Genomic DNA, 13023 nt, shown 5'->3' with positions numbered 1-13023 from the left:
TATTAATAAAAAGCTTAATTTTTTTAATACTTAAAAAAAATAGAGATAAAATATTAAAATTAAACGAAAATAAAAATATAATATATTAAAATATATATAATTATTAGTACTTTAACTTTATTATTAAGTAAAATAGTTACTCCTTATTTAATATTAATAGTTTAATGAAAATAATAAAAAATGTAAAATAGTTTATAATATTAAACCTTAAAAAGGCATTTTATTTAATTTGGATAATTAAAGGTAATAAATAGAAAATAATAATATAAATCTTTTTTAATTATTATAAATGTTTGATTATATTATTTGGACTTATAAATACGTTAATAACATTTTAAGGAATAATTGAAATTATATTACGGAAATATTTAAGAAAAACGGTTTTTATTTACTTAAATAATATCTTAATTTTCTCCGAAACCTTTAATTAACATAAAAAATACGTGGACAAAATATTAAAAGTTTTAAATAAAATTAATTTATTAATAAACTTAAAGAAAAGCAAATTTTATATATAAAAGATTAATTATTTAAGGTATATAATTATACTTAAATAAATTAAAATATAAAATTTAAAAATTATAATAATATAAGATTAATTAACATTAAATAATATTATTATTATATAATAATTTCACAGTTTTATTAATTATAATAAATAGTTAATAAAAGATTTTAATAAAATTATAAACTTTATTATAATTATTATATAAAAAAAGGAAGGAACTTTTTAATAGATGCCAAAGGCGGATTGAGCTTTTAAAGAGATATAAAAAGCCATTATTAGCGATTTAGTAATAAGATTACTTAGGTTAAATCGGCTAAAACAAATTTATATAGACGGATCTAATATAATTATAGGCACAGTTTTAAAACAGCTCGAGGATAATAAAATATAGCATTTAATGGCATATTTATTTAAAACCTTTAAAAGAGTTTAAATAAAATATTAAACTTATAATAAAAAGCTATTTATTATTATAACAGTATTTAAAGAACGGTAATATTGGCTTAGCAGAATAAAAGAACTAGTTATAGTCCTTTTTAATTATAATAATTTAAAAACGCTAATAACTACTTAAAAATTAAGATTTAAAGTTTAAAGATAGGTAAAATACCTTAGTAATTTCAACTTTAAAATAGTTTATGTTATAAAAAAAGTAAATACGTAAACAAATGCATTTAACAGACTTAACGGGGTTAATATAAAAGATATAATAAAAAAAAGGTAATATTAATATTAAATAAATAAAAAGTACTTATTTTATTAGTATTATATTTTATAAAAAAAGATAATATATAAATAATATATATTAAAGCAACTATATTTAACGAAAAATTATTTACAGAAATTAAAATAGGAGATAATATAATTATATATTTAAATAAAATATATATATTAAAGATTTTATAATATAAGTTCGTTAAAGAATATTATAAATACCTTTTATACAGATATTAAAGAATCTTTTGAATTATGTAATAAATTATAAGAGATTATAATTTCCTTAACTTATTAAAAATAATTAAAAAGGTAATTAATAATTATAATATATGTAATAAAATTAAAATAGTTAAATATAAATTATATAAATTTACATAACTTACGGAAATCCCGGATAAAGCTTGGAAAACTATAATATAAGATTTTATTATTAAATTACCATTATTAAAAAAACTTATAATTAATACACCATATAATAATATATAAGTAATAATTAATAAATTAACTAAATACGGATACTTTATATTATATAAAGAATTTAGTACAGTTGAAAACCTAATTTATATTTTCTTTAAACATATAATTAATAAATATGAATTACTAAAACGCATTATCTCAAATAAAAATAAGCTATTTACATTAAAGTTTTGGATTAACCTAATAGTAAGAATAAGTGTAAAGTAAAAACTATTAATAATATATTATCTATAATTAAATAAACAAACGGAGCGTTTAAATTAAATATTAAAATAATATCTTTACACATACATAAATAAAATGTAAAATAATTAGGTAGAACTATTATTATAAGCAGAAATTATATATAATAATTTTATAAATAAAGACATAAAAATGTCTTTATTTAAAGTAAATATTAATTATAATTTGATTATTATAAAATTAATTAATATAAAAGAAACATTTATATTTAGGGCAGAAGTTACGGCGGAATAAATTATTATTACGTAAAAGTATTTAATAAATAAGCTTAAATTTTTATAAATAAAAATAAAAAGATATAATAATTAATATAAAATTAAAAAACTAATTTTTAAAAAGGGAAATAAGGTTTATTTATTATAACGAAATATTAAAATTAAAAAATTAAATAATAAATTGAATTATAAAAAATTTAAATTTTTTAAAATCGAAAAAGTTATTTTAAAAACTAATTACAAATTATTATTATTAATAAAAATAAAAATATATTTAATATTTTATATTTCTTTATTAAAAAAAGCACTTAAAAATGTTTTAATATAAATTATTTTAAATATTAAAACCGATTAAAAATATAAAATTAAAAAAGTATTAAACTTTAAAAGATCTAAGAATTAAATTAAATATTTAATTAAATAAAAAGATTATCCATTAGAGAAAAATATATAGGAATTAATTAAGTATCTTAAGAACGTTTAGGAGCTTATTAAGGGTTTTTATTAAAAAATTTTTAATTGTTTACAAATAAAGAAAAATTTAGGTTCTAATTAAATCTTTTTTAAAAAGAAGAAACGTTAGTAATATTAAATAACCTAAAAGGGCCCGCTGCAACTTAAGAAGAAAAATTATCCTGATTTTCTTTTACGATCTTTTCTTCTTTTAAACGATTTAACTCCTTTTTACACTAAAGAACGGTAAAAGTTTTTGCTTTAATTAAGTCCTCCTTTTTACGAAATTTTTAAAGATATGTAATATATTTTAAAAGATCTTTTTAATATTCCTTAATATTTTTACAAATATAAGTTATAATATCTTCTTTTAATTACTCTAAATAATTATTTAAAACTTTTTTAAATTTTAAAACTTTATTTTTAACTTTATAACGCTTTAATTTAAAATTATCTAACTCGTTCCGCAAATTAAATAAGGAATTTATTATAATTACGCTATAATTAATATAATAATTTTTTCGGGTATAATTATTATAAAAACTTAAATTAAAAAAAAATAAATAAGTTTATTTAAACAATAATAATTAAAATAAAGAATATAAAATATATTAATTAATTTAATTTATAAAATATAAAGTTTTTAATTTTTTTATTAATTAATATAAATATAACATTTCATAAGTAATTTAAATATGCAATTTAATATTTTAAGAAATGATTAAAATTATAAAATAGCAAAATAAATAAAGAAGAAAGAAAAACTTATTAAATTAAAATTCTTTAAGGACAAAAGACTTAGAAAAAAGGAAATAATATTATAAATTAATAAATTGAGAAGCCATTTTGTAATAAAAAGTGGGATTCTACGATATTAAGACCAGAAAAACCCTTAGAATATGTAAAAGAAGGTATTAATTTGGTTAATCCGGTGGATTTTATAGGATCTGACACTAGATCCAATAAGATCAACTAAATTTACCAGATCTTAGAATAATGATAACCTTAAAAACAATAAAAGGCTTACAAGTATTTAAAATCACTATATATTTAATTATTTATTTACATTTTTTTTAATTATTAATTTAAATTTTATATTTAATTTATATAAAAAGAAGGACTTTAAGCCTTTTTAATAAATACTTTTAATATTTTATTAACATTTAACCCGTATCGCTACTATTTACCTAAAATCAAAACCCCTGTTATTACACTCTAACGAACCTAAGTATAGGTTCATTACAAATATTTAAAAAAAATAAAGTTTATTTTTAAAAATATTATAAGGTTTTTTTATATAATTATTTTTATTATTTTAAGTTTTTTTAAAATAGTTAATAATAATTAAAGGATATATTTTATTAAAAACTTATATTAAAGAAATATTATAATAAATATTACTTTATTAATTATTAATAAATATAAGTACTTATATTTATTAATTACTTATTTGTATAAATAATAAAATTATTTAAAAGGAAAAAATGTAATTTTTAATAAATTAATTTCCTTTTTTTTATTCGGTGTTTTAAGGGATTATCGGTATTATATATAGACCATTTAATAACGGCTTAAAAGGTTTAAAAACATTTCCCAGGACCAGTAAGTTAGTTAATGTTTTTTATATTAAATTATTATTATATATAAAGTTATATTTTTAGCTATATTTTTATTAATTTATATATGTAAGATTATTAAGGTAAATGTTATTAAAGGCAGCTTAAGGAAGTGTAAAAGCCTTTTAAAAGGTAAGGGAAAAGGGGGGAGGTAAAAGGAAGAACAAGAGCTTAATATTAAAAAGGGTAAATTATAAGCCTTTATATTTAAATAAGTAATAAAATATGGAAAATTAATAATAAGTTATTAAAGATAGGGGGGGGGTTATTTTATTATTTATAAAGTTGGTAATATATATTATATATAAAAGGGAGATTGTTTAATTAAAATAATAAATTATATTAAATATTATTTTATATATATTGGTGTTTAAAGGTTATAAATTATTAATTATTATTATAATGTAATATATATACGTATAAATGCTTATGCATTTGGATAAATTAGCTTTATTTAATATTATATATTAATATTTTCTATATTAATGTATTTAACTATTTTTATTTAATTATTTTTAATTTATTTAAATTTTATATTAATAATTTATATAATAATATAAAGTTAATAAGTATTTTAATATAATTAATATTTTATTATATTAATATAATTTAAAGCGTTAATTATAATAATTTTAATATATTTATAAAATTTGTTATTATAAATCTTTAAAATTAGTTTTAATATTTATTTATTATTTTTTTAAAAATTTAAATATATAATGTATTTATATTAATAATTTCTAAATTTATTAATATAAATAGTACTTAAGTTATTTTTTATTTAAGGATAATTATTTAAGAATTAATTAATTTTTATTTTATAGTTATATGGTTGAAATGTTAAATAAAAGTTATTTAATTAAAAATATAATTTATTAAAGTTTATAATTTATTTATATTTTCTATTTTAACTGGGTTAATTATTATAATACAAGTTTATATTTATATTAAGCTTTTTAATTAAAATATTATAAGATATTTAAGTTATATAATAAATATTAATTTATTATAAATTATAAATATATTTATAAGTGAAAGAAAATATATTAATATTATATATATTATTATAATAAAGTTTTTTAAGTTATTATAATAGTAACTTTTTTAATTTTATTAATTTATATTATTAAATTTCTAATAATATTAATTAATGTTAATAAATACGTATATATAATAATAAATAATAAATAACAAATAATAAAAATAAGAATAATAAGAATAAAATTAATATATTAATAATATTTAAAGAAAAAAAATTTATTTAAAGTTAATTAATAATATAATATCCTTTTATATAATAATAATGGATACATTATTCCTTTTTTTAATATTAGCAATAAAGTACTTTATCCTTAATAAGGTGCTTACGTGTTAATATCACATAATTATCATATATAAAACTCATTTTTCTTTAAGTTTATTAATAAGTTAACTTTATTTAAAATTTTTAACACTTTATTTACGTATTTTTCGTATTAATTAAGGGTTTTAGAAAATATTAGGATATTATTTAAATAAATAAAGATTATTTTTTTTAAAAACTTTTATAATATAGTTTTAATTATTTTTTAAAATATTATTAACGTATTTATAAATTTAAATAATATAACTAAACATTTATAATAACTAAAAGAAGTTTATATTACTATTTTTTATTTATTTTTTTAACTATCCGAATTAAGTAAAAAACTTTTTTAAAATTTAATATTATAAACTATTTTACGTTTTTTATTATTTCCATTAAGCTATTAATATTAAGTAAGGAATAACTATTTTATTTAATAATAAAATTAAGATATTAATAATTATATATATTTTAATATCTTATTTCTGTTTTTCTTAAGTATTAAAAAGATTAGATTTTTTATTAATAAGTTTAATTTTTATATATATCTTTTTTCGAGTTTTCGTTTAATAATTTTAATTAATATCTTTTATTTGTTTGTATTTAATAAGTATATCTTATTTAATTTAAGTAATTATTTTTCTTTTAATTTTATTTTATAATTATAAAGTTTATAATTTAAAACTCTTATATTTATATTTGATTTTTTTATAAATAATTTTGAATATTTCTTTTAATATTTTTTTTAATATATTAGCAAATTTATTATATATTACTTTAATCTTTCTTTTAATTGTTTTTTATTATTTTATTTATTTAATTAATTTTATAAAATATAATATATATAGAGGTATTATTTTATAAGCTTTTTTAAAAGCTGTAATACGTACTTTTTTACTGTTATATTAAATTTATTTAAGTTAATTTCTTTTTAATACTCCGATTTATAACCTTTTATATTTAGCTCCAATAATAGTTACTCGATTATGTTTTTTTGCTAATCTATTTTTAGGTTATTAACTTTTAATTAAGATTTTTTTAAAACTATATTATATTAAATATTAATAATATTAAAAAAATCAATTATTTTTTTTATTAAATCCGGATTAAAAGATTTATAACTTTTTATTTAATTTATTTTTTATTATATTTAATTAATTATCTGTTAATTATTAATCTTTAATATAATAATTCTTTATTTTAATAATTAATTTAATATTTATTAATTATGCTTAATTATATAATATTTATAAAATATTTATAATTAATAAATATTTAGAATTTTTAGTTATTTTATTTAATTATAATATATAAGTAGTTATTAATTACTTATATTGCGTTAAGGTTTTTTAAGAAGTTCTTTTTTTCTAAATTTTTATCTTTAAATTAATTTTATTATTTTTTAATAAATTTTAATAAAATTTTATTAAGTACTTTTATATTTTCATATTTTTCTATATATTTCTTTAAAATAATAAATTTATGAATTATATATACTTAATATTAATATTAATTATAATTTTCCTAAATCCTTTTTTAATAAATATATTTTTTAAGTTTATTATTAATGGAAAATATAATATTAATAACTATATTATTTATTTAGATATATTTTAAAAAAATAAGTTCGAATTTAATTTTAACTTTATTAATATTTTTATACTTATATATAAATAAATATCTTTTTACTAACTTAGGCCAAAAACCTATATTTCTTTTAATTAAATTATATATTCGGTAATAGTTATTAAAATAAAAAAATTTAAGATATTTTATTATATTATTTATATTCTGGATTTTACTAAAGATTGTGTATATATGTTTTAAGTTTTAAATTGGGTTTTTTAATTCTAAAAACAGGAATTTATCCTTCCTTATTTAATAATTATTTTTTAATAATCTTTCGTAAAAAATATATTATTCTTAAAATATTTATATTAATTACTTTTAAATTAACTTTAATTATTAATATATTTCTCTTTTATTCTTAAAAGTAATTATTAATAGTAGTTTTTATAAATTTTAATTTTATATTTATAATTTTTTATTTATATGTTCTTTTAATAGTTAAAAATTACTGTATTTCCAGTTTCTATAATTAAATTAAATTTAAAATTAAAAGAATTAAGGCTATCTAAATATTTATTAAAAATATATAAAATTCTTAATTTTCTTTTTTCTTTCGTTTAACGATTCTTTATTAAATACAAATGCCGTTATTTTTTTAAAAAATCCTTAATTAAAGTTAAATAATTAAAAATTATACCTTTTATTATTTATTATTTATAATTATATATTATTAAATTTATAAAAAAGTTATTTATTAATAATTTAGAACATTATTATATTTTGTTTTTTTTATTAATTTTAAAGTTTAATAAATTTAATTTTTAAAGGATTACCTTTTTTCCAAATCCTTTTTATAATATATTTATATTAATAATATTTAGAATTTTTATATAAAACGTTTTTAATAATTTAATAATTATATTAATTTTTAATATAATTAAAGATATTTTATAAGCATTTTTTGTTAATATTTTATCTTTTTTTTATATTAATAAACAATAAGCGTTATTACTTTATAAATTTTAACCTTTATTCTTTTTTATTATTATTAAAATGCTATAAGTAATTTCAATAATTATAATTAATTAAATTAAATTATTAATAATAATATTTTAAAATAATATAATTCTTAATATTTTAAGTAAATTATATATTAAAAGCTTTTAATAATATTATTTTTACTATTTACAGCTCCGTTCCTTCTTTTAATATTTTAAGCTATTTCTTAAATGCTTTATAATTCTTAAATATATAACTTATTTTATTATAATTATAATATTTAACTTTAATTATATCCTTTTTAAATTTTTCCATTTTAATAATATTAAAATTTATTTCTTTAAGTTCCTTTTTAATATAAATATAAATTATCTTTTTAATCCTTTTCTCTTAAAACTTTTCGTAAACCCTTTTATTATAAATAATAATTTATTTAATATATTTATTAATATACTTAAGTTTTTTTTTAAGATTTTATTTTTTATTTAAGTTATTAATCTTTTATAAAAGTAATTAAATTAAATATCCTCCGGAAGTTAAGCTACTACTACTAATTATTTAAATTTAATAATATATTTTAAAACTTTTTTAATTTATTTAAAGTTTTGGATAACTTTATAAATGTTTTTTTAAGTAAGTTTTTAAACATTAATCGCATCTTATTTTCGAAATTCGTATATTTATTAAAAACGTATTTAAACTTTTTTATTTTTTCTTAAATTATATTTAAATAATTATTTAAAATAAGTTAAAACTATTAAAACTTTATACTTATCTTTATTAAAACTAACTTAAAAAAAAGTTAAATAAAATTTAATTATATTAAGTTAATCCTTAATATTAATAATACTATTATATTTAAGCAATAAAAAAGGTTTAAATCTTTTATTAAATAATAAAAAAACAGTAAAATTTTATTGTATTAAATATAAGTTAAGTTTATTAATTTATTTTTAAATTTTTTATATACTTTATATGCTCTTTTTATATTTTTTTTAACTGTAATACGTTATTTAAGTTTATTACTTTATTATTATTATTATTTTTATTTTTAATTACTTTTCCTTTTCCTTTATTAATAGTTTTAATAATTTCTTTTACCTTTTTTTTAAATTTAAATAATTTTATTTAAAACCTAATTTCTATTAAAACCATATTATTAATTAATTTTAAAACGTAATTAAAAGATAATATATTAAAATTATTACGGTATTTTATTTAAATAAATTTTATTAAAAGTTAAATTTTAAAAAACTTATTTAATAAATATTTTAAAATAAATAAGTTATAAGTAATTTACATAAATAAAAGGATATTATTATTAAAGTTAATACTTATACTATATTTAATTAATAATAATATTAATTAAAAAACTATTAAAATGTAATAAACTTACATTTAAATTTATTAAAATATAATAATTAAGGTTTTAATTTTAAATAAATAATAATAATGTAAATTAAATATTAATATAATGTTAAAAATATTCGTTAAAAAGGTTTAAAGTTTTTTTATATAAATTAAATATAAGATTTAAATTAATAATTAAAAAAATATAAATAAATAATTTTAATTATCCCTTTTACTTTTTTAAAAGCATTATAATATAGTTAATTAAATTAATTAAATTAATTAAATTATATAGGATCGTAACCATTGTTAACATTTACCCGTTATTTTAAAAACCTTGCTTCCATTGCTTAAACTAATATGTTTTTAGTAAATGTTAGTTCGTAACAATAACGTATAAATTACGTTTATTAAAACGCGATAAATGTAATTAACGTTATTATATTAAAATTAAAAAAAATAATTTAAATATAAAACTTATTAATAATTATTTTAATAAATACGTTAAATAATTTAATTAAATTTAATTTACTATGTAAAAAATAAAAAATATATTTAAAACCATTATTTTTTACATTTATGCCTCAAACTATAATCCAGTATTTGTTTTTTATCTATTTTAAGTTATCTAATTGGTTGAAATTTGGTGTGGCTAAAGGGGTACAAAAAGAAAAACATTGGATCTGTGGTTTGAGCTCGCTGAGATAACTAGGTATGCTGTTGAGGGGTCGTGTTACGTAACGAGTCCTCGGTTCCGCTTTAACAGTTACCATCCATCCACAAACTTTTGTGTGGGAGCAACGCTATGTTAATCCATTCTTTTCATACAATAATCTTTAGCCTTCTATAATACCTTGGTGAACGTTGAAGCCTAGCTTTGGAACTATATTGTTCAATGTTTCCGGTGTTCTACACACGGCTTATATTAGGTAGAATGGTTAAACAGCTAGCACGATGGCCACTTTATAGTAGGAATTACTGAGACAGCTAAGGCGTAAATGTCTGTACAATATATAGGTACCTACCACCATGTCTGCCCTCCCATTCCGACTATTTTTTTATTTTTTTTTGGTGTATTGGTAACTAGTGTATACCTTGACTACTGCGACGCGAAGACAAAGGCCTTCAACGATGAGGTTTGAAATGCCGTTACTATATAGATAGGGTAAGCACCTTGGAGGACGAAATCTTATTGCCCGATACGTATATACCGATGACGGTCGATGGGCCTGGGCCTGGGCTATCGAAGATGCCTATGTTTTGGGTGTCTACATTGGTGGCTTGGAACGGGGAAGAGGGATTACAACAACAACGGATAATCCACTAAGATGGTCGTGCAGACTGGTATAAAGATGTGAGAAATTATCCATTAGGTACTTAATGCTTCTACGCCTCAGCCGCGTTCAACCAATGACACGACGATAGACTTATAACAACGAATCAAGAGAACTGCCTTTATAATGGAACTCAGCACGATAACCGACGGCATTCGATAATTTACTCAAAAGATATCTCTGATAATGTATAAACAAAATGATATTTAGGACGATATTTAGATGTATTCGCGGCTTTTACGGTGTAAAGAGGGCAGTTACTTCCCTTCTATAACGGTTGATTGAACAGCGGTCTTTCCCCGTCGCTAGTTTACAGTTCTAGACACATTGTTGCTAGTACCCAACGGGCAATAGCAACAATCTAGCCGGGAACCAACTACCAGGCATCTCAGTAACCGCCCACGCCACAGTTTGACAACAAGGTGGATAGTAGCCCCAGAAACACTCTGACCACCTTCGGATTGAGTATTACAAATACGCCGCGATCAAAAGCTGAACGGCAGCCTCCTGTGTGCCGACCGTGACACTATCATACGGCCCTTGCCATTGGAAGCCATAGAAGTTCGACCCGTTCCGCGCGTTCTCATACGCGGTGACCGCATTTTGCGATATAAAAGAGCGATAAGGGTGGTCATCTAGGGCGGCGTTGAGTTTGGCCAGCTCCTGGATGAAAATACCCTTAAAAGCCGTGCCATTTGGCTCACAGACTTCTTCATTGCTGCAGGGCTCTGTCAATGTCCCGTCCTTAACAAGAGTCGCGCTGTTGACTACGGCATCTGCTATCTGCTGCGCCTCGTCGAGGTATGATATATCCCCCGTGGCTTCGTATAATTCGACAAGGCCACCTAGGATTACACCCTGGTTGTATGTCCATGTTGTCATTCCATTGTTAACGCAGGATGCGTCGTCTGTTAGCCCATCGTTGATAAGGTTGTCGCTGTTGATCATGCCGCTGTTCTTAAACCATTCCCACTCTCGTAGGCTGTGGTTTAAGTATGTCGTATCTCCTGGGATGAGGTTATGTAGCTTGGCCGTGAGCTGCAGATAAATCTCGTTGCTAATGGCGTTATGGTAAGTACGGCTCGGGATATTCCATATTAGCCCACCGGAGCATGTTGTGGTGTTCCAGTATTCATACATATAGGCCTCGTCCTCCTCTGCGATAAGTAGGTACTCTTCATCGTCTGTGAGATCGTATAGGCTGGTCATGGCGAGAGCCCACCACCCCGTATCATCAGTACTGTCAGCGCGAAATTCGCCATCTCCACCCGGCCACCAAGCAAGAGGCTCCCGCTGGATCTTGACTGTATTTAGTGCCTGAGGCAAGTATTCGTGAGAACCTGACTTGACCATGTATTCTGTGAGGGCCCAAAGAGCGACACCGCTCTGCCACCATGATGATGCGGTACTGTTGGGATCCCAAAGACCGGTTTTCTCATCATACAATGCCATCATGGCATCAACCGCGGCCTTGGTTGCGTCTGAGGGCACGACATCCTTTCTAATTGCTACACCAGAAGCTAAGGCAATATATAAGAGGCCGCATACAACGAATGGCGGTGACGATAACATCTCTGGGTAATTGAATACCGAGTGGTAGTATGCTGAACCCGAATAAACACTCCAATGATACTTCTACAGCGCAAAGAGTTGTAAGTACTTAGACAGAGTGTAACATAGACAACAGAATGATAGATGGCTCACCTGGCTTAACGAGGGTTTTGTTTACATATAAACAGACAACCCCTGCATCATGATTCATCCGAACAAGTAGCTTGATGCAACGTAAATTCGGCGACCTAATCATATTCCAGTGTTGCTGTGGTGTTGATGGGTTCCCCTTAATAATCCGACACAACACTTAAGCGCCGCATGCAATGTCCACCCCGTATTCAAGATTCACGAAGGTGGTGTCATGCAGGCCTATTGCCAAGCTTAAATAGTGTTCGCGGTCTGTTTAAGGGACAGATACGAAATGCCAGCCACCGCGGTTCGTTCCCGCCCTGTCTGCTCTGGGAATTGTATGGACGTACTTATCTGGCGGCATTTTGAGTTATCGAATCTGGATTGGCGTGCAGGGAGATATGATTGGTAGGATCTACTCCTTGTGCCTGACATAATTTCGAATATTCGTTACTAGCTGTGAGGTATCCCGAACCAGTGTTAAACGCCATTGTATAGAAGACTAAAGGCAGTT

At 20.4% G+C, this 13023-nt stretch overlaps 1 protein-coding gene across 1 annotated transcript; it reads right to left on the bottom strand.

Moving 5' to 3' along the window:
- Positions 1–10779: 10779 nt before the first annotated feature.
- On the bottom strand, positions 10780–12614 carry F4812DRAFT_356776 (glycoside hydrolase family 76 protein). The gene is made up of 2 exons (XM_047931788.1): positions 12531–12614; positions 10780–12461 (listed from the first exon to the last, which is right to left on the bottom strand). Exon 2 carries the CDS (start codon positions 12396–12398, stop codon positions 11295–11297), a length of 1104 nt encoding a protein of 367 aa, XP_047790468.1. The 5' UTR covers positions 12399–12461; positions 12531–12614; the 3' UTR covers positions 10780–11294.
- Positions 12615–13023: the final 409 nt, after the last annotated feature.

This window comes from Daldinia caldariorum, assembly GCF_022478825.1.
Source record: "Daldinia caldariorum strain CBS 122874 unplaced genomic scaffold F4812scaffold_7, whole genome shotgun sequence".
Taxonomy (NCBI): domain Eukaryota; kingdom Fungi; phylum Ascomycota; class Sordariomycetes; order Xylariales; family Hypoxylaceae; genus Daldinia; species Daldinia caldariorum.
This window is presented reverse-complemented; position numbering and strand designations above follow the sequence as displayed.